Raw genomic sequence first — 18,528 nt, forward strand, 5'->3', positions numbered from 1 at the left:
CAGCCAGTCTTCCTTGGTCATCTTCTCAAGGCTAGATCCCGCGGGTACGTCTTGGCTAATGTCCCATGTTCCCGCTGGAAACTGAGATGTAGACAAATAAGTTAAAATAAAGAAATAATATAATTTATGCTCTTACTTTAACTTGAATTTAAAAAAAAAATGAATAAATAAACATTTAGCTTTTTTTAATAATAATAAAGCTACTTTTAAAGATAAAGGTTGTAGAACCAACATGTATATAACCCCACTTAGTATTGAAAAAGAAAGAAAGAGAAAAAAGACTCATCCGGAACATGGATAACAAAAGGTTATAATTATGGTGCTCAACTTGTTGACAGACAATTCGTTCTTCTCTCCCCCACCATGAATTGCCTCCCACAAGATGGGTTGCCCAACATTGCAGTGAATTTCAGATCCACGCTGTAGGAGCATTCTGACTGACGCGTCATGGCCTTGCCTAACGGCAAGTCTAGGGGAGATCTACATCAAAGGGCCGTACTAGCGCCTCTTTTCAGCAACAAGCTGATAATTGCGTCTTGTCCGAGTGCTGCTGCTGGACCGAGTGGTGGATGCAATACTTCACAGATCCAACTTTTAATTAGCACTTTTCTGAGAAATTAGCTACAGCAGATGCCCGTGGTTCTTGGATTCAGCCCAAAGTACTGGTCTCCTCTCGCTCATAGGTTTGTGCATATTCTCAAAATACCGGCAGTCAGATAGGCGTGCATAACCACTCCGGCTATCTAGCTTGTAGAGTAAATCGATGATGTGTTTTCTGTTTCGTCTCCTTTGCTTTGACCATATTGGCTATGCAGAAAGTCAAACTATCGCGCCAACATTTGTAGTATCTGTATCTGTCGCATAAGCTGTCCTGGAAATCATGGGAGACTGGCTCTCGTTTAGAATATGCAAAAAAGCACAAATCGCTATATTACTCTTCGTGTATAATGCCGCAAACATTTTTTCACTGTAAGACATGACATGGGCTCTGCATGGCATCTGATAAAGTTTACGAGGCCATATTCTGCCAAATGTAAATTAAACTTGCGTCTTGGTACCAATTCACATTTCACGATATAATATATGGAGATGAATCCGCTTAACTCGAGGAAAGCTTGGCATGAGCTTGCCTGGTCGACTCCGACGGCCTGAGCCAGGTTAGCACGGAGTACGTTTTCCACAGCAAATTGGCGGAATTTATTGGAGTTGCGAGTTACTCGTGCTTATATGAACGCATCTAACTTGTATATTTGTAAAGTAGGAACTCCATCCGACTTAATACAGTTAACGCATCGTTGCTTCAGAAGTTTGTAGCTCCTTGCTTTTGCATCTTGACCCCTATAAAAGAAGATGTCTTGAAGCCCGTTTTCTCGAAGGTAGTCTCTGACTGATCCATGGATGAATTAAACTATTATAGTTAACATTGTAAGCTCAGCAAGCCTTTGATGATAGACAATATAATCTTGCCTGCCTTTTGAAAAGAGAGAATCTCAGCTTTAGTAGTAAGGAGTATTACAAAGTATAGCCCCCGGGCGTTATTGGCCGTGTTGTGAATAGGATCCATTGAATGCATGATAGCAATCTATCTGTGTTTTTCTGATCTCGTTGCAGGATTTCACGAAATAAAGCATGGAGAGTTTCGGGGATTCTCGAAGCCTCTGCTGTAGCGTATGAATATCACTTAGTCTTATTCAAAATCCCCAAAATGGGATAAACCCATAGGAAACCTCATGAGTGTATTTCACTGTACCGGGCTCTCCTTCAATCCGTAGAAATCCGAAGTGATCCTTCCGTCGAGTCTGGTCGAGCCAATCGTGATATTCGTCCATCTGCAACAGCTATTTACAGGTCCTGGCGTGGCAATTGAGAATATTCCCGTGACGGCTGTTCAATTTGTCAAACTTGAGCGAGAAAGTATGTCTTTGGACATGGACGACCAAGATCTGGGAATCTGCCCTCTTTTCTTGACGGCTTGATAGAATTCTTGCATAAAAAAGCCCCCGAAGGGACGAAGGGATGCCATGTACACGGAATGTTTGAGGCCTACTTTGACGATAGTCATCTCACCTTTATACTACATATTCCTGCTTTGGGGTGGAAGTTGGTCCACGAGGCTTTGCCAATGCTCTGCCAGCCAACTGGTGTGTGAGCAGCCAATTCACATTAATACATTCGATAAGTCGCTCCCCAGAAATAAGCCGAATCAGTTCCTGGCACAGTCAACGGGAAGCCAAGCGCATATTCTGCGAGAATTCGGCGTTGGGGTATGAGAGTAGTAAGATATACCGAGTAGATTCAAAATGCACCTAAACTAACGAAATATTCGCAATCAAGGACAATTGACTCATCATCAGCGCCGACGGGTCTTGTTTGCCTCCTTTGGCAACTTCGTCGCCCAGAACACTAGTCCTGAATGGACGCCTTGCCAGTAATAGCGTCGAGTCCCGTCTTCTGTCCGTTCCGTCCATTCCTTCAACTCTGTCTTAATCTCCGTCCCCTCGGGCGTCTCGAAGCAGACTTTTCCTCGGCGCCCATACGTCTCCACCCTGTGAGAATTGCTAGAGCCCGACTGTCCCGATACCATGGCCTGCCGGGAGGAGCGCGTAGTTCGCCGTGCCGGAGGTGTTTGACCTTGAGACGGGTGGTTTCTCTTGGAACTAGACGGCGGACTGCTAGAATCCCTTGGGCGTTTAGGCTGAGCTGTGTCTGTAGTGAAAGTCGTGAAACTGGATTCAAAGCTTATTGACGGGTCATCGGAAACCAAGAGTGCTGGTTCCTGACTCGGCTTTGGTGAATCTTCCCGGGGTACAGCAGTGGCTACCTCGGCATCGTCCTGTTGATCGGTGCCGTCAGCAATTTGTTGCTGAAGCGCGTAGTCCGCATCCTGCCAGGCAGTGTAGGCTGTAGGATCTTGAGAATCGTGCAGCTCCAAAGGGCCAGAGATGTCGTGATGTATTTCGGCAAGGTCTTCTTGTACCGCTGCCGTCGCCAGGTCTGCTCTGGCGTTCGCAGCCCGAATAAAATTATTCCGGTGCCGCTCTGCCAAGTCCCTGACGTTTCTGAATGCCGTTGCGCCTGCAATGAATGTTTCACGAGTGTCCGTCATTCCAAAAGATCTAAGCTGCGTCATGTGGTACTCGGGTCGTTCCTCGGCCATTCTTGGCGCCGTGACATGGTGAGCATACAGCTTTAACTGACCGTCGTGATAAGTGGAGGTGTAGGTGTAAGCATTGCTGTCATATGCCACCTCAGCTTCCCCGTAGTTTTGCAAGGCGTGCATGGCACGAGCACCGTATGCTCCGTCATAGCAAGCCTGCCGCTGGGCTACGGAGGCATTCCCGTCAGGCCCCTTGACTTCTAGGAAGAAGTTAGGCTCTACTGGGACGCCTGGGTGCTTGGTAGGGATACCTGTTGACTGTATAGCTTGGTTATTCCTCATTTGGCGATTAAGGTCTCCTAGGCGAGCCCCATCAAAGAAGTCTGGCTGTGGCTTTACTGCATGCTCGTTTGTTATAGGCTTAAGCTTAGTGAAGCGGACGTCTTGCTGGTTATGAATAGCAGAGTTACCGGAAATCACAGGAATGACAGTTCTCATAACGTCCCTCTCAAAAGTTGCTCGTGCATTCTTTTGTTTAAAGTCTCGGAAAGCTGGCTCAGGAAACGCAGATGGTGAAAGTGACGCTCTTGCATTTGCTAGCTCCTGGTGCATCTGAGCCAGGTTTGCAGGTTCAGGTGCCTCGTGGTCATAATCGTGGTCTGCACGATATATATTATAGTCGGTGAGATGCTGTTGAAAATCCTTGCCGTAGGCGGAAGACTTCTTGGTTCCAGGAACGACGCTACTTGCATTTGTCGACTGCGTCTGTCGGCTTCGAGACGGTAGAGAGCGACTTGAGCTCATATCGTCGGCAACGGTCTCGCATTCGGTATACTAAATCAGCAATTAGCAGGTAACTATTTAGGGGCGATTGAGTCCATACCCCGCGAAGATGACGGAGGTCCGGGCCGCCGTGTCTCGCAAACCGAGCAAGTCTTGCTGGATACAATTGGGGTACGCTAAATGTCGGCAAAGGTTGGGCGTTATTTCGACGGTCAAGCTCCCTCAAGGCACGCGGCGTAAGCAAGACTTTCGACAGGTTATCCCAAAATTCTGGCGAGAAGTTGCTCTTTTCACCAAGCTTGGCCCTCTTAGCCGGAGGATTGTGTTGCGAAGGCTCGTTTGCGCGTCGCTTTGTATTCTGTGGTCTCGCCATGAGCGGCCCATCGTTCGGGGTTGCCTGAATGATGAGCTATTCTGAGGGGAGGCGGGAGGTCGCGGTCGGGGGTCAGCAGGTGATGTCGGTCGTGTTTGAGCTGGCGGCGCTGGATGCAGTCAAAAAAGCATTGATTGGAGATGCAAACGCGTCGTGACAGCTGCGTGCTTCTCTCATCCAACCGTTACGCGCTGCAGCCTGCCTTGGGCCGCCGTTGGCAAAGGTCTGTGGGGTTTGGCCGTCCCAGACCCTGTCCACAATCCACCATCCACCTGACTTGATCTGCATCTCTCCTACATAGGCAATCCTGGTCCACGCCCAGGCACGACACCCTGCGCACTCTGACGTTGAAATGTGAATGACTGCTTTTCTTGTCGTGCAGAGCTGACGGAAAATGCGTCCAACGACATCCCACACCACGACCTTCAAGCCCACTCCAATCCGTACTATGGCTCTTTAACCCTAACCCTTGGCGCGTCCCTGCCTCTGATATTCTTTCCCCAGATCGCCTCGCACCTTTGCCGTGATGGGGCCGGACTTTGGTTCATGTCAACGGCCGGGGCGGCGGCGAGTGCGGCCCATGTTCCCGGACTCTTTCTTACCAGACTTCCTGATGAGCCATTGTGCAGCTTTCAACTTCTTGATTTCCGCATCCTGTGCCTGAGACCACTGAAGATGCATCGGAATATACACCCCGTGGTTGTCCCTAAAGATATTGCCAATGATGATGCGCACCTATGCATCTGACGATTCGTCTGAGCCTCCCAAGCTGGCCCTTGCATGCGTCCGTTGCCAAGGTGAATTGCGACAAAGCTCACCCATGCTCGAGGGTTTTCACGGTCACAGTTACCCCTATGCTCTAGACTACCTTCCCGTTGAGTTCTGATGTCAATTTCGTCCCAAGTCGAATGCGTACCCACCAAAGCCGCGGTGCGAAAATGGAGGCCATCCAATGCTACCTACACTCCACGAACGTCCTGCAAGATGCGAGAAGTTTCTCCAAAGCATGCCGCCAGCTTCAGGGCTAGGGACGTACTTGGGAATGTATGAAACGTATATCCAAACGACAGCCAAAGCGTGGATATCTATCGGCCTACAGGATAGTTACCATTTTGTGGAAAGCGATGTTCGGGCAAGAATCTACGAGGAGGTTTGTTGAACATTGACCCCGAGCCTAGCCATGTTTTCTCAGTTTATTACATACAATGGATGCGGAATTTACTTTAGTCCGAGGATCCTGATATTACTGACAGCAAGGCAATCCTAACCACAAATGATGGTTATTTCGACTTCTTCTCCCATTCCATATCTCGGGACATGCTACAGAACCCCCTTAGGCCGACTCACTTATTTCAGTTGTGGCAGATCTCCCGGATCTCGTGAAACCCTCCAGCAAAGTCGTCCATGTGCCAGGTGTACAGCCCTTGCTTGTGCAGGCTGCGTCCGACATGGAGAGCATTATCGCTCGAACAGCAAATCCTCCTGCTCTCCATATGCACTGCTGGAATTGTTTCTCTTTCCAAAGACGAATGAGTCAAGCTACTCGGACTGAGATGGATGGTTGCTTCTTTACAATTTTCAGTCCGCATAAAGCTGGCTATGAAAAAGTTTAATATTATGAAATACCGTAGCATGGTTATGTTTTAAGCATTGCTATTTTAGCCAGTGTGCATCGTTTTTGCTTGCCCGACAAATCGATGTATACGCAACTGACTAGTCGTATATTTTCTTGTCAACTTCCCCGGAGATCACGATGCAGCATGGACATTCAGCAGCATCATCGTGTGGGTCGCGCAAAGATGGGACTTCATCACGGCGGGAAACGACTCGACATTGCTCCGTCCGAGGTCGAGATGCGAAGGCTAATTTGGTGGCAAGCAGTTGCAAACGGGGCCAGACTCGCCATATTATCGAGCCAGCAGTCCGTGCTTCCTAAAAACTGGGATACAAAGACACCTCAAAACGTCAACGACGCCGACATGTTTCCGGGCTCACACAGGCCAATATGGTCGCGCGACGGGCCGACGGAGATGGTACACCTGCTCGTTATGAACTACGTTCACGGGATGTACATATCCGGGGGTGGTTTTATCCTACAATCTGGAGAAGATGCGCGCAAGGGCAACCCGCTGAACATGAATGCCCAGCTGACCCTACAAAGGGCCAAGCACCTTGCAGGACGGTTAGAAGAGGGCCTGCACGACCTCGAGAGGAAGTTCGTAAACGGGGCTGTTGGGCCCGTTCACACGGCAGCGCTTGTTCTACGCCGCTTCATGACCGGCGGACTAGTTGACGTGTTTGTGCCATTGATGGACCAGCCGGAATGGGGAACGGAAATACTCGGCCCCAGGGATCTGCTATTCAACTGCACAATTTCAGTTTGATATGAGTAGATAGAGCGGGTTGGGTTCTCCTGGGTTGTCAAACTACATCTACAGCTTGATATGATGGTGAGAATGACTTCCCACCTTTGCCAGCGTCCTTGCGGCTCTCTGAGCGATCGTGCACGGAGCCTTCCGGGCAAGATGTACGAGCAGCATGAAGAACTTTTCGACATGAGCTATGAACGCGCAAGGTTGTTGGCATAATGGACCCTTCTGGCGTGGAAGGCACGTGAGAAACGGCTCAATCAGACGCGAGAAGACCTTGATATGTCACCTTGTATCTTTCGACTCCTGACTTTGCACCCGGGCTGCGGGTTGTGTGTACTCTGTAGGTGATGAGCGGCTTGGATTCGTGCTATCATATTCTTTACCTATGCAAAGCTTGGAGATAGCATCATCATACCAACACTATGATGGAACATTTGGCATGAATTTTGGGTCGTTTTGACGTATTAGAATCATTAACTATTAGAGGAAGGACGATCATATATCTTTGATATAATCTCGAGCATGGACGGGCAATGTTCCCACCCGGAACATACACTCCATCGCATGACTGAGCGCCCCTCTTACAGCGTGTTTAGATGACGAATGAATCAGGCTTCCCGATAACTACCCTGGTGCGGATGCCAGCAGAAGCCGTTGGGCTCACATCTGTGCCCCGAAGCTATAAAAGGCGTGACGCTATTAACAGTTGTCGGCCGCCCTGTCTAGTTCGTCCCGGTTCGCCGGTTCCCTATGTAGATCTGAGAATCTGGCCTTGATGTCCTGCGGCAATGACTTGCATGCCCCCCATGACATGACAACGTAAATGATCCAATTCCAAAATCCCTGCAGGGGCAGCACGAAGGCACTCATGAATACGACGGGGCCATAAGGCTGACCATTGTGTGCCATGGAGTAGACGCGATTCGCACTGGCAGGGATCCAGGTGATGAGAATGGCTGAAAAATAGAGCAGCGCGCACTTGGTATAGGACCAGGCGGCGTTTTTGTGTTCGAAGCTACGGCGCCGAGCGAAGCTTTGCTGAGTAGGGCCATGCCGACGCGGTTTGGCCCGGGTGGCCGTCGTCTTATCGTCACGTCCCTGGGTCTGGCCGGAAAAGACGGCATCGCCATCTGCGGACATTGTCGGCGCGGTGCCGTTACTAGCCGTGACCTCGGGGCTGGTGCATGACGAAAGACCGTAATCCGAGCTGAGGTCGTGGACCTGTCTGCGGATCTTGAAAATGGTGCCCGCCGCGGCAATGTAGATGGAAAAGGTGATGAGGATCATGGTCCTAAACAGAATCACTCAGCAATGCAAGTCTGGCAACGCAAGAAACCTAAGCCGTGGCTCACCACACAGGGCCGTAAAAGGTGCCGATGCGGAGGCCCTCGAGATCACTGGTAACCCAGCACCATAATACGGCATCTCCGTAAATCCGCTCGCCATTGTGCCGGACGAAGAGATATGTGAATGCGGGGATGAATGGAATGCCGTAGCAAGCCGGGAGGTAGATGAGCTCCATTTTATGCAGGCGCTTTATATCGAACTTGCGGTACACGGTGAGGTAGACATTGACAGCCATGGCGAGGATCCAGCCCACGTCGGCAGCCATGAACCTGGTGATGGCTATTAGCGAGATTACACACGTCGTTTCGGTGACACCAACCATTGGACCAGCATGGCTTGGAACTGGCATCCAAACGAGTCCAAGTTGCCCAGGAAGGACCGCGACATCAACGTGCCGACGTTGCTTGCCATGTTGCCGAATGATGCGTAAAACACAAGCCTGTTGACGGGCTTCTCTCGAAAGGTGCTGAAGCATGTAAATGTTGTTATGGTGAAGATACAGCCCAGCAGCGAGATGGCGGAGCACGCCCGCTCCATGATGCTGATGGCATTGAGCTGGCTCTCTGTAAGTGGACTCATGATGGCCAGCCTCTGCGACGACGCCGCCGCCCGACGCTAGTTACACGAGGTCTCGAGATTCGTGGCCGCTATCGGAGCACACTTGGAGTCGATATGCTTGAACATGATTGACAGGGCGGTTGGAGGTTGCGCGGCGGATGATGCATTGGCGGTGGTCAAGGTTCCGTAGCAGTGTGTCGGTGTGACGGAAAACGGCGAGGTGGAGGGTTGAAGCTGCTGTGACTACATGACGAGGCCGCGCCTTGACTCTGTCGATGAGCGAGTATGAAGTCTGGAGATGTGTTCTTGGGTAGAATGATGATGATGAGCGTCACGGTGGCTGGGAGATGGGAGCTGTTTTGAAAGCTGAGGCGCCGCCCACGTGATGCCGACCACGACCAGTTGACGTTCCCTGACTCAGCTCAACGCCATGAACAATGCGGTGGAAAGTATGTTGTAGCTGGAGATTCCGAGACTCGGCAAGGATTTTCAGCGTTGGTGGCTGCTCGGAAAGCCATCATCTTGGACGCAAGTCCCGACGCCTCCACGGAGCTTGGTCCACGATCGGATATGTCGCAGAGTGGCCGATGCGTGATGCGGAGTGGGCAGAAGGGGTCAAGTGGAAATACGCTCATCAAAAGCTCGGGTCTATGGAAACGAAGGTAATATTTCAAGTCCCGGAACTAGACTACTCCGACGTTTCCCACCTTTTCCAGGGAGGCGTTCATCATGCCGGCCAAAGAAGGGGACTCGAAATGTCTTGTTTGGTCTATGAGACAGGGCCCACGACCAAACATTGCAAATGGGATCCGAGCTCTCGGATTATTTGTTAGGTATTGAACACAGTCTCGGCTATGTTCCTCAACTGTCATCGCTAGGGAAGCCCCGTGCCCGATATCCCCTCACAAGCTAGATGGTCGACATTCATACACTTTCTCGAGAATTACTCTCCCCTGGTGGGTTGGGTATTTCCAGCCGAATGCAGCTTCACATTCCGTAAATGTCACTTTGTCCTCTCCCAAGTCAGAGGTAAAGTTGTTACCCATCACATCACCACTTTGTCGCCCTTGGTGTCTAGCGCTTGGCCGGACAACTCTGTACCACAGCAGCCTGAGAAAATTGAGGCATTTCATCGAGTCGATGCGATAGCAGAAGCTCCGTCCATCCGGTCGGCCACGGCTGGAGCAGTGCCGGGCGCACAGCCAGCTATTGACGTGATAGGCCTGCGTGCATGCCACCAACGTAATCGCCGCCGCCATCCAAGATATTGTGGACAAGAGTACTGGGTAGCCTTCCCGATTCCGGGACCGCCTCCGGTAGTTGAAGAATTGCACGGGGTTGGCTGCAACCGGACCAGATGTTGTGGCGGTCGAGTCGCCGCACATCCAGACACGTGGCCACAATTTGCTCTGAGCAAGCCGTCAAAGCAAAGCTCTTTTTTTCCTGGCCATGTTGGGGCTGCTTGCGCTACCTGATGTTTGTACCAGCGAAGCCGCCCTGAGACGGACTATTGAGCTCGGGCGAGACACTGCATGCGTTGTCCGGACTACTCAGCCCCCATTCCAGAGGATTGTACGGAGCACTCCGTTTTGTCTTTTCACTTGCCGTCCTCTGTTTCCCAGGTACTCAGTGCTGTCAAGGTACAGCGAGTAGGGCGAGCGGCGCTTTACAAAGGTCAACTGGTTCCAGTCTCCTCTCATCTCTGCTACCCGAAGGCCATCTGAGACTACGACTTCGCCCAACCACATTGCCGGTGACGGATTTTCTCATGCCCTTGTTAGAAATTGTGACTGTGTGGTGAGAAGAACTGGAGTCAAGCTTTTTGAACTCAATTTGACGCACAAATTAGCGTAACGTAGGCGCTACCCTTAGTTTAGACACATGGCACGCGAACTCCAAGAATCCGTGTCATATCCATACAGGAATCCTAGCAATAAATCGTGATGATTAGAGACTCACGGCAATCCCACAATACTGTTTGTTTATACCCAGAAAATGCTCAGTATCTGTTCCATATTGTGTATACACTCGAAAATAGCCAGTGAGGCGGCACAAAGTACTCCGTAAAATCCCTTCCTTTGAATTTGTGCCGCGTTTACCGAACCGTGTCAAAATTCCAGGCCAAAAAATTGACCACAGCTTCCGAAATGACATCCAAAATATGCGAGGCGCTTCAAGGCATGGCATAGGGCTCCCTCTTTTGAGGTATGCCGCTGTTACCACTATCGTAGAATGAGATTCATCCCTAGGACGAGTCATGTTTTTTTTAGTGAGAAACTAAAGCAACGTTCCATACAATGTTTCATACGTGGAGGAATTTGTGAAAAGCCTGATGTTGCTCCAGGGATTTGCTTTTGCCAAATGTGTTCGTCTGATATGGGGATCGATGTACTCCGTGTTTGTCACATCTCAATTCTGCACCTCTAGGCCCACGACCCAGCTTGATACTGCAAGCATGCCAGCTGAACTGAGCTCACCAATACCGAAGCATCTCAAAAGCAGGTCTGAGATGACTGCGACGCCAGTGCATGTTGTTATGCAGGTTTCGCATCCGATGATCTAGCCTCGTTTTAGCCTTGGGGCCCAAAGTGCCAGAACCCCATTTTTCAAGACTGGTGAGATATTTGGCTGGCCTACAGGAGTATCTCGCAAACAGTGGTGTTGGTTTTGCTGGGACGTGCCGCGGCATCTCCCACTGAAGGTCGAGGCAGTTTATACTCTCGTGCTTGAATTAGCCTAAAAGACTTTGATCTTGTGGCTTTAGCCAGAGCTTCTTGGGATTGTATTCCCTCTCTTTGAACGATCGAGCGCTTAGCGCTCCTGTTGTCCATCGATGGTATTGTTGTACCAAGTAAATTGAAGGTTCGGGCTCAAATGAGGAGGAGCGGCTGATGAGTCTTAGGATCCGCCTCTAGATTCAATGTTTTATACGTCTGGCGTGCTTGTTAAAATACGCTCTGTTCAGATACTAGAGCGTATGGATTATGACATTTGACAATGACTATAACATGCCTTCAAGATGTGAAATCTCTAGCTTTCACCGTCTACTTCCTCAGCAATAACTCTCAACGGGTCACAAAAATCATTGCCCCCGTGCCAATCCCCAAGCCCTTACGAAGAATTACAATGTTAAGTAGCCTGAATTGAAATACTCTCCGCCACAATCCTCATCATTAAGCTGATAATATGTCAGGAGTCTTAATGAGTATTAGCAGTTTTCTTGGGTGGGCGCGGATTGCCAACATCCCTCCTCTTAGCTGAAACGGAATAGCTTAGTGTATACACAGCGAAACCAAGTGTCGGACGCTTCTCTTACTATGAGCTTTGAGAACCGCATCCCGAATCATATCTTCATCGGGATCGAGAAGGAACCCAGCTAGGTCAACCACATATGCTAGCACCCAAGTGACTACCACCGCAATTAAAAGCCCCAAGACGGTGCTTGTCATTCTCTTTGGAACATTCCAATCAGGGTGAATGGGCCTTGGAACCAGCTGTACTTGGCAACGAATCGCAATGTGATTTGGAGATCCCCTGGTAGAATAATAGAAAAATTATCAACTTGTCGAGTAGGGATGAATTTGCTCTCCTTCAAGGCAGATGACAAGGTGAAACATGACGGCTCTATCGATGCGCATTTATTTGTCTGATCATGGTAGTACCAAGACAGCCCTGTGACTTTGTCAGCGGATGACATGCAACGCCATCCCAATCATGACTGTCTGACAGGTCGTCAATCACGCGGCCATGCATTAGACAGTGATGATTGGGTGTCATCTTTTTCAGCCTGGAGCATCCAAGGCCATGCTGTTTGTAAGAAGACAAAGAATACCTTGCGATATTTGCCGTGCAGGAAGAAAATGAATGAAAGATGGCCTGAATACTGGCTCGTAGGAATAGCATGTAGTCAAATGGTAGATATCAGCGTGCCGGCAGGGTGTACCGTGACACTGAAATTCATGCCTTGACATACCAAATTTACACTTTATCCCCTCAAAATGAGGTCTCGTAAAGTAAAAAACATAATCTACTACGACGATGGGGTGCGGGGAAGTATTGATGCTACGTAGTACAACCGTCATGAACAATTCTGCGGAATGTCTCACAAATTACACGTCACAGGAGGAGCAGTGTGCAAAAAGTGAGAACCGAGGCAAGGAGACAAGGCTGAATTGGCTGAATTGGAATTGAAAACAGTAACGCTGTTACATGCTAAAGGTTTTTGACTCATATATTATTCAGGGAGTAACAGGTCAGCATCTGTGCATAGATAATTCGAGGTGCTCCTGAACTGGTAGTGCACGCAGCTTTTACATCACGGAGTATAGAGTACTCCCTGCATTGCCCATTCTTCCGCAAACACATTATGTCCGAAGTTTGCTGCCTATGGCCCTCTCAGCCGCGGCATAGGAGTTAAGCCACGGAGCACCTCCGAGACATTCATCATATACCTCCTTGCCGTCGAGACCAAAAATTGATTCCATAATGAATCATGGGATACACGCGAAAGAATTTTATATGCAGACATGGCATCAGGATTAAAGGGGGGCTGCCGCCATGCGCATTTCCCGTTTTTGGCTCATCAGCCTTTCGTAAGGAGGCGGTATTGTGACAAGGGCTCGGTGAGGGCTTGGAACAATAGCTCAATTCATCTAATAACAGTCTTTGGTATCAAAGGTCCTTGGTTCTCAAGGTTACAAGTGACTTAAAGGTCTCTATAGATACAAGAAGTCGGTGAGGGTCTTTGCCCTAGGTCCCGTGATCGTAGCCCTTGTGTAACCGCGTGACTGATATCCATGACTCCGGCTTCAGTAGGGGTGGTGCGTCGTACGGAGTACATGCCCGGCTAGATGGTCCCCTTCTACCTGAGGTAAGACATTCCAGACATCATCAAGTATAGTTACAGCCTATGTGCCTATCTTACAATTTCGTTCCGGCCTTGCTCTAACTGAGGCATATGGCAGTACCACAAGAAATGTGGCATAAGCATTCCTCATAGCTGCTAAGGAAGCCATTTTAAACACCGCCACAGGTCCTATCGTGCGATACTTGGCAAACGTTTTGACATTTGATACCACGCCTGGTTTGAGAGGTAGGCCTACATTTACCTCATATCGAAGGTGCCTGATATCATTTTCTTAGATATATACAGCGGCCCGTGTATTACTTGGAAGCCATCCTTGTTTCCGTCTGTCAACGAGTACGCAATCTAGGTCATCGAATGCGTCGCCTAGCAGGGCCTCTTCATCTAGAGGTTTCAAATTAGGTTGGACAGTTCGAAGTAGGCTGTACACTCTAAATTAGAAGTCGGCTAGCTAAACCCACGGAAAGGCGGCCATGTCGATCTTCAACTATAAAGAAGGCTTCAATTCCCTCGATAGATGGATTCAATCAAGGACCAAATCCACATTAATGTGACACATAGATTGAACTCGTAATAGCGTCACTGAGCCCCGGCGTCACAACGTCCTTACAATTCACGATGAAAAAAAAACAAAACACAGAAGCGCCGCTGTGTGATTGGACCTGCTGTGACAACGGCTGTGATGATTAAGCTCAATTCATCTAATAACAGTCTTCTGGTATTAAAAGTCCTTGGTTCTCTCCAAGGCCTAAAATGGCCAAAGAGCTCTATACAAGAGGTTGGTGAGCCTTGTGCCCTACGCCTCGTGATCAAAGCCCTTGCGTGACACCCGTGTAATGCCTGCGGTTACAGAACCGAGTGTGGAAGTATTCAAGGGCTGGGTGATACACTATACTGAGAGTTTTCGTACTCAGATAGACCTTCAAGGAAAGCAATTTTGCGATCGATCTAGGAGTTTTGCAGCAAACAGGTCAGGTTGGTGTCGCTACCTTGCTTTCGTCATTATTTCGGATCTTGTCCTTGGAGCGTATTACAACTCCTTGTGGAGCTCAGTATTAACATACTGGCCATACTTGCGACTTGGGAGGCTGGATACGTTGCCCTTGAAGAGGTCGGTAGCCGGTGCCAAGAACTATTGGGGATGGTCATAAATGCTCAAAAGCACGTGCTTGCATCTTATATTGAAACAGCTGACATGTTTTCGACCCCTCTTCTTGACACAATGAACGGTGAGACGAACGGGCCCATGCCCATGGCTGTGAACGCCGAGGCTGGACTTCACATCGTGGCCGGTCGGCTTACATCACCCGGGCGTACGTTCATTGGCTTACATTTTTTATCATAGGCCTCGATAAAACATACGCAGAGATTGCTGGTCTTCTGTTTTATATTTGTCAAACAATACGAGTACGGGGAGATGGAATTGGCTACAGAAGTCAAGGGCACATTTGATGACGTACAAATTGGGCCCCAACCTGGGGGGGGGTGCGAATTATCTCCACACATGTATCAACAAGTCTCTATATATCTCCTCACGAATCGGATCCTCTTCATGGCGAGCAGTTTGGCAAATGGGGCGACACAATCGATGGCTTTCTCATTGCTGAGAGAACCTATGGTGGGAATGGGATTATAGCATACATCACGATGCTGCGTGTTTGCCCGACCCGCACAATATCTGTCTAGAGCGATGAATCATTAACGAGGTTCCGGAGTCTGAGACCATCTAATTGGCATAATCGTTTCCACTTCCTCCCGGGCCGAGTTCTTGCATCTGTGGTTCGCCGGCGCACGCGCAAGTTGCCGCCAACGGTGGCAATTCTTCAGTGCAAATTCGATCTCCAGATAGCACCTGAACCAGGTGCAAATGCGGAAGCCAGCTCTTGTCAGAAATAGGCGGCTCGAACTGACACGAACAACCAATCTGAGTTCAAGATCATGAGCAGAATAAGTACTCACTATGAGGGTCCAAATATCCAGTTTCGACGACGCCATTCCAAAACCTCCGCCTCTTGAGAAGGGACGTATAATTGCTAAACTTGATAGGAAAACGTGTCTTACTTAGTTGTGTTATATTTCATTCTATTATTATATGAGCAGGTATATTCTGTATATAGGAAACATATTTTACATTATAAACAATCTCCAGTCTGTCATGAAAGAAGAAAGTGCTCGAAAAAAAAAAAACCAATACAGTCAAGGAAAAGCTGTGGTAGTCTCTATTTTCTGCATCATCTCGAGTTCCGTAGCCCCAAAATATCTCAACGACGCGACGCCTGTACGCCGTGGCGCTCAAACTTTATTCGTGAAAAAAAGTGTGCCAGCCTTTTCTGAGATGCGATAAAAATGAGGCTGTTCCCTTCCCCAGCCTCCTCAATGGTCCGTTTCTTCTGTGTATATGCGGAGCATCGTGGCCTGGGTAACGCCATGGGACGCTGTGAATGCCGGGTCATCGACGTGTCCGTCGGAATCTTGGGAAGGCGGGATGGCTTCACTGCTCGCGTTGTAGCTGCTTGTGCCACACTCGCTAGGCTCTGCCGGCCCAGAAACTCTCCGGGATGCAATGTCTCCGATGTGCCGGGGAGTAATTGCCAGGTCGTCCCTCCGGGTCTCAACACAACTCTCAATCTTATACACACCGTGTACTTAAGTCCGTGATAGAACTTGACTGAGAAGGCGCTGCGCATATCTCTTGTTGATGTAGACGATGACTGTCAATAGTTGTGGAAACGTGAGAGATGGCGCCGTCGAGTTGGTGATTCTATTCTGGCCCTATTTCCTTGGCCTGGCTCCCGTCCAGCATCGCCGATTGACTGTCGAAGCCTTCAAAAGTCTCTTCGTACCCAATCCCTTCCTCCGAATTGTGGCTTACTGCTATGGAAGAAGCTACCCGAGGCCTCAAAGAGTTGTCCACGGAGTTTTGTTCGAAGTAGTCGTTGTATTCGAAATAACATATGTCGTCGCTGGAGGAGGCCTCGTTCGCAGGCCCGGCGGAGGCGGGCTCGTAAAAGACAGATGCCCGAGGCTCTTCCATGGGCTCACCCTCAATGTTTTCGAGCCATCCGAGTAGCCTAGCCCTAGCGTCTTCATCATTAGGAAGGACAAGTTTTCCTACCGGTTTCTCAAGGGATCGGCTACCAGTCTTTGCCCATGGAAGAGCCCGAAGAGAAAAGTCATAGACGTGGCATAACACATGGGCGATGATATCTGTCGAGTCTTCAAATCCCTTGAAGTCGCACAGGGGGCACGACGAGACCCCCATGCGTTGTACTTTAGACCAGGATAGGAGCGTAGGTAAGGTATAGTTTCTCAGCTCGTCTTCATGCTTATCCTGAAAATGGTCCACAATATCACTTCTCTCCGAGTAGACCAGATCAACGTCTTCGCAAAGAGGGCATTCCCATTGCCACGGGTGGTCTGCATTGACGTGCTCTTCCCATTCCTGACTCGTAGTAAATAACACCCAGGGAGTTGGGCACTCTTCGACGAAGCAGGTGTAGGGCGATAAATCCTCGAAAAGATGTTGCCTATAAAAATAATTAATAGTCTGCAGAATGCCAAAAGGTTTCAGGATAGAGCTTTCGCACCTCCACGTCTCAAGATCTTTCGCCTCTTCGCAAGGTATTGTTTGGCAGCAACAGGGACACTTGCAAAAACGGCGCTGAAGAGCGGCCTTTTCCATGACTGGCAACTCAGGGTCTAATGAGCTTGACGTCCTCTGCGTTCCGTCATCTCCTGGCCGGTACAAGCTGAACGACGGCTGCGTGTTGTTGGGACACTGTGTCGTTGTGGCGGACAAAGGAGATTCTGGTGGTAGCTTTGGCTCATCCTGCAAAGCTTGAGATGCCCTTTGTGCCAGCACAAAGCGATGCCGTCTTCTTAGATTCGCGTCAACCAGTCGCCGCTGCACGGTACTCAGTTTTGATGAGTCAACATGGCTCTGAATACCATTAGTGCTGGGTCGGCGTAGTATGATAAGCTCAAGATGTTGCCTTAGGTCGTCGAACTCTGCTGGATCATAGGGTAAAGGCTCTCTTTGATGCCGCGATGCTTTCCACGACTGTCTAATGGCCAAGCCCACCATGGATAGATTATTCATGGCCGCCTCACTGCCGTGGATGAATTCACCTGCTGCTTGTTCGTTTTCGGCGTGCGTTTCGTAATCATTTAACTCGTCAGAGAGCATGATTAGAATGTGTTTGATCATTACCAAATCGTCCGGCCTGGACCTGTATACCCGGTCGAGAGAGACTGTTTCTTCGGCGGTTGCTCTGACACTGTCCGCCCAGAGGCGCAAGCCTGCCAACATGCACTCCAATGCAATTTGATTCTCGTAATAAACTAAGCTTGTGCAATTAGAGAACATGGAGAGACAATCTTCTGTGAGAGCTCTCACGGTCGCGTCGGTTCGATCCGGTGTCCATAGCGGTTGGGTTGCCATGTCGTGCAAAGGGTTGGGTGGAAGAGGGAAGATGGAAGCCCTAAAAGAAAAAAAAGAGTCTGTAGTCAGCTTGAAAAGACGTTAGTAAACTGAGGCAAATATTTGAGCATGGCTCTGTGAGGTACCTAATGGGAGCAAGTTCGTGTCCTGTTCGGCTCTTGTGTTTCAGTTGTTTGTTCACGGATCGCCAAAATGTGTCAGTAGCCACTGTTTCCTCGGCGATGAGAAGCTATGATTAAAGGATGCACGATTCCAATACTAATAGGAAAGAAAAGTCAGATGAGGAGATTCCTGGATTCGTGTAGACGGTATCGCCACGAGAGGGGTTGGTACGACTATTGGGCTGAAATGGTCTGGTGAGATGCCAAAGTTCAACATTTTCAAGTCGCATAATCGGGCCGTAGAGCCGCCGGAGCGATAAACTCGTTCATCGCTCAGGCTCCAGTACCATGTTCGAATCATTCAATGTTCCAAGCCTTGACATGGCCACCTCAAATGTTTGCTACCTCCTGGGATCCTGCGCTACCCTTCTTGGCAAGGTTATTACTGAAATATGCCACAGGTCGAGGAAATCGCTACCAGATCATGCCCATCATGCAGCAGGTGAAATAGGGGCAAGGCTTTTCCTGATTGGATCACGTATCAAGGACATGCCGCCGTACTGGATTTGGCCTAGTTTTGAGGAACTTTCTC

General features: G+C 49.3%; 4 protein-coding genes across 5 annotated transcripts; 1 reads left to right on the forward strand and 3 right to left on the reverse strand.

The window, feature by feature from the left end:
- Positions 1-1,858: 1,858 nt before the first annotated feature.
- Positions 1,859-4,428, reverse strand: J3458_015331 (uncharacterized protein). Its single transcript, XM_066120751.1, has 2 exons — positions 3,981-4,428; positions 1,859-3,931 (listed from the first exon to the last, which is right to left on the reverse strand). Exons 1-2 carry the CDS (start codon positions 4,251-4,253, stop codon positions 2,351-2,353), a joined length of 1,854 nt encoding a protein of 617 aa, XP_065974264.1. The 5' UTR covers positions 4,254-4,428; the 3' UTR covers positions 1,859-2,350.
- Positions 4,429-6,052: 1,624 nt separating this feature from the next.
- On the forward strand, positions 6,053-6,637 carry J3458_015332 (uncharacterized protein; the record flags this gene model as incomplete). The annotated part of the gene is made up of 1 exon (XM_007817114.2): positions 6,053-6,637. One exon carries the CDS (start codon positions 6,053-6,055, stop codon positions 6,635-6,637), a length of 585 nt encoding a protein of 194 aa, XP_007815305.2.
- A 452-nt stretch (positions 6,638-7,089) lies between these two features.
- J3458_015333 (uncharacterized protein) lies at positions 7,090-8,863 on the reverse strand. 2 transcript variants are annotated; one of them, XM_007817115.2, is made up of 3 exons: positions 8,292-8,863; positions 7,978-8,241; positions 7,090-7,916 (listed from the first exon to the last, which is right to left on the reverse strand). In XM_007817115.2, exons 1-3 carry the CDS (start codon positions 8,549-8,551, stop codon positions 7,325-7,327), a joined length of 1,116 nt encoding a protein of 371 aa, XP_007815306.2. In that variant the 5' UTR covers positions 8,552-8,863; the 3' UTR covers positions 7,090-7,324. The 2 variants fall into 2 exon arrangements, with proteins under 2 accessions (XP_007815306.2, XP_065974265.1); XM_066120752.1 differs by having other exon boundaries at positions 7,978-8,863.
- A 7,198-nt stretch (positions 8,864-16,061) lies between these two features.
- J3458_015334 (uncharacterized protein) lies at positions 16,062-18,110 on the reverse strand. Its single transcript, XM_007817116.2, has 3 exons — positions 17,961-18,110; positions 16,982-17,904; positions 16,062-16,921 (listed from the first exon to the last, which is right to left on the reverse strand). The coding sequence occupies exons 2-3, from the start codon at positions 17,833-17,835 to the stop codon at positions 16,156-16,158; spliced, it is 1,620 nt and encodes a 539-aa protein (XP_007815307.2). The 5' UTR covers positions 17,836-17,904; positions 17,961-18,110; the 3' UTR covers positions 16,062-16,155.
- Positions 18,111-18,528: the final 418 nt, after the last annotated feature.

Source organism: Metarhizium acridum (genome assembly GCF_019434415.1).
Source record: "Metarhizium acridum strain ARSEF 324 chromosome Unknown scaffold_350, whole genome shotgun sequence".
In the NCBI taxonomy this organism is placed as follows: domain Eukaryota; kingdom Fungi; phylum Ascomycota; class Sordariomycetes; order Hypocreales; family Clavicipitaceae; genus Metarhizium; species Metarhizium acridum.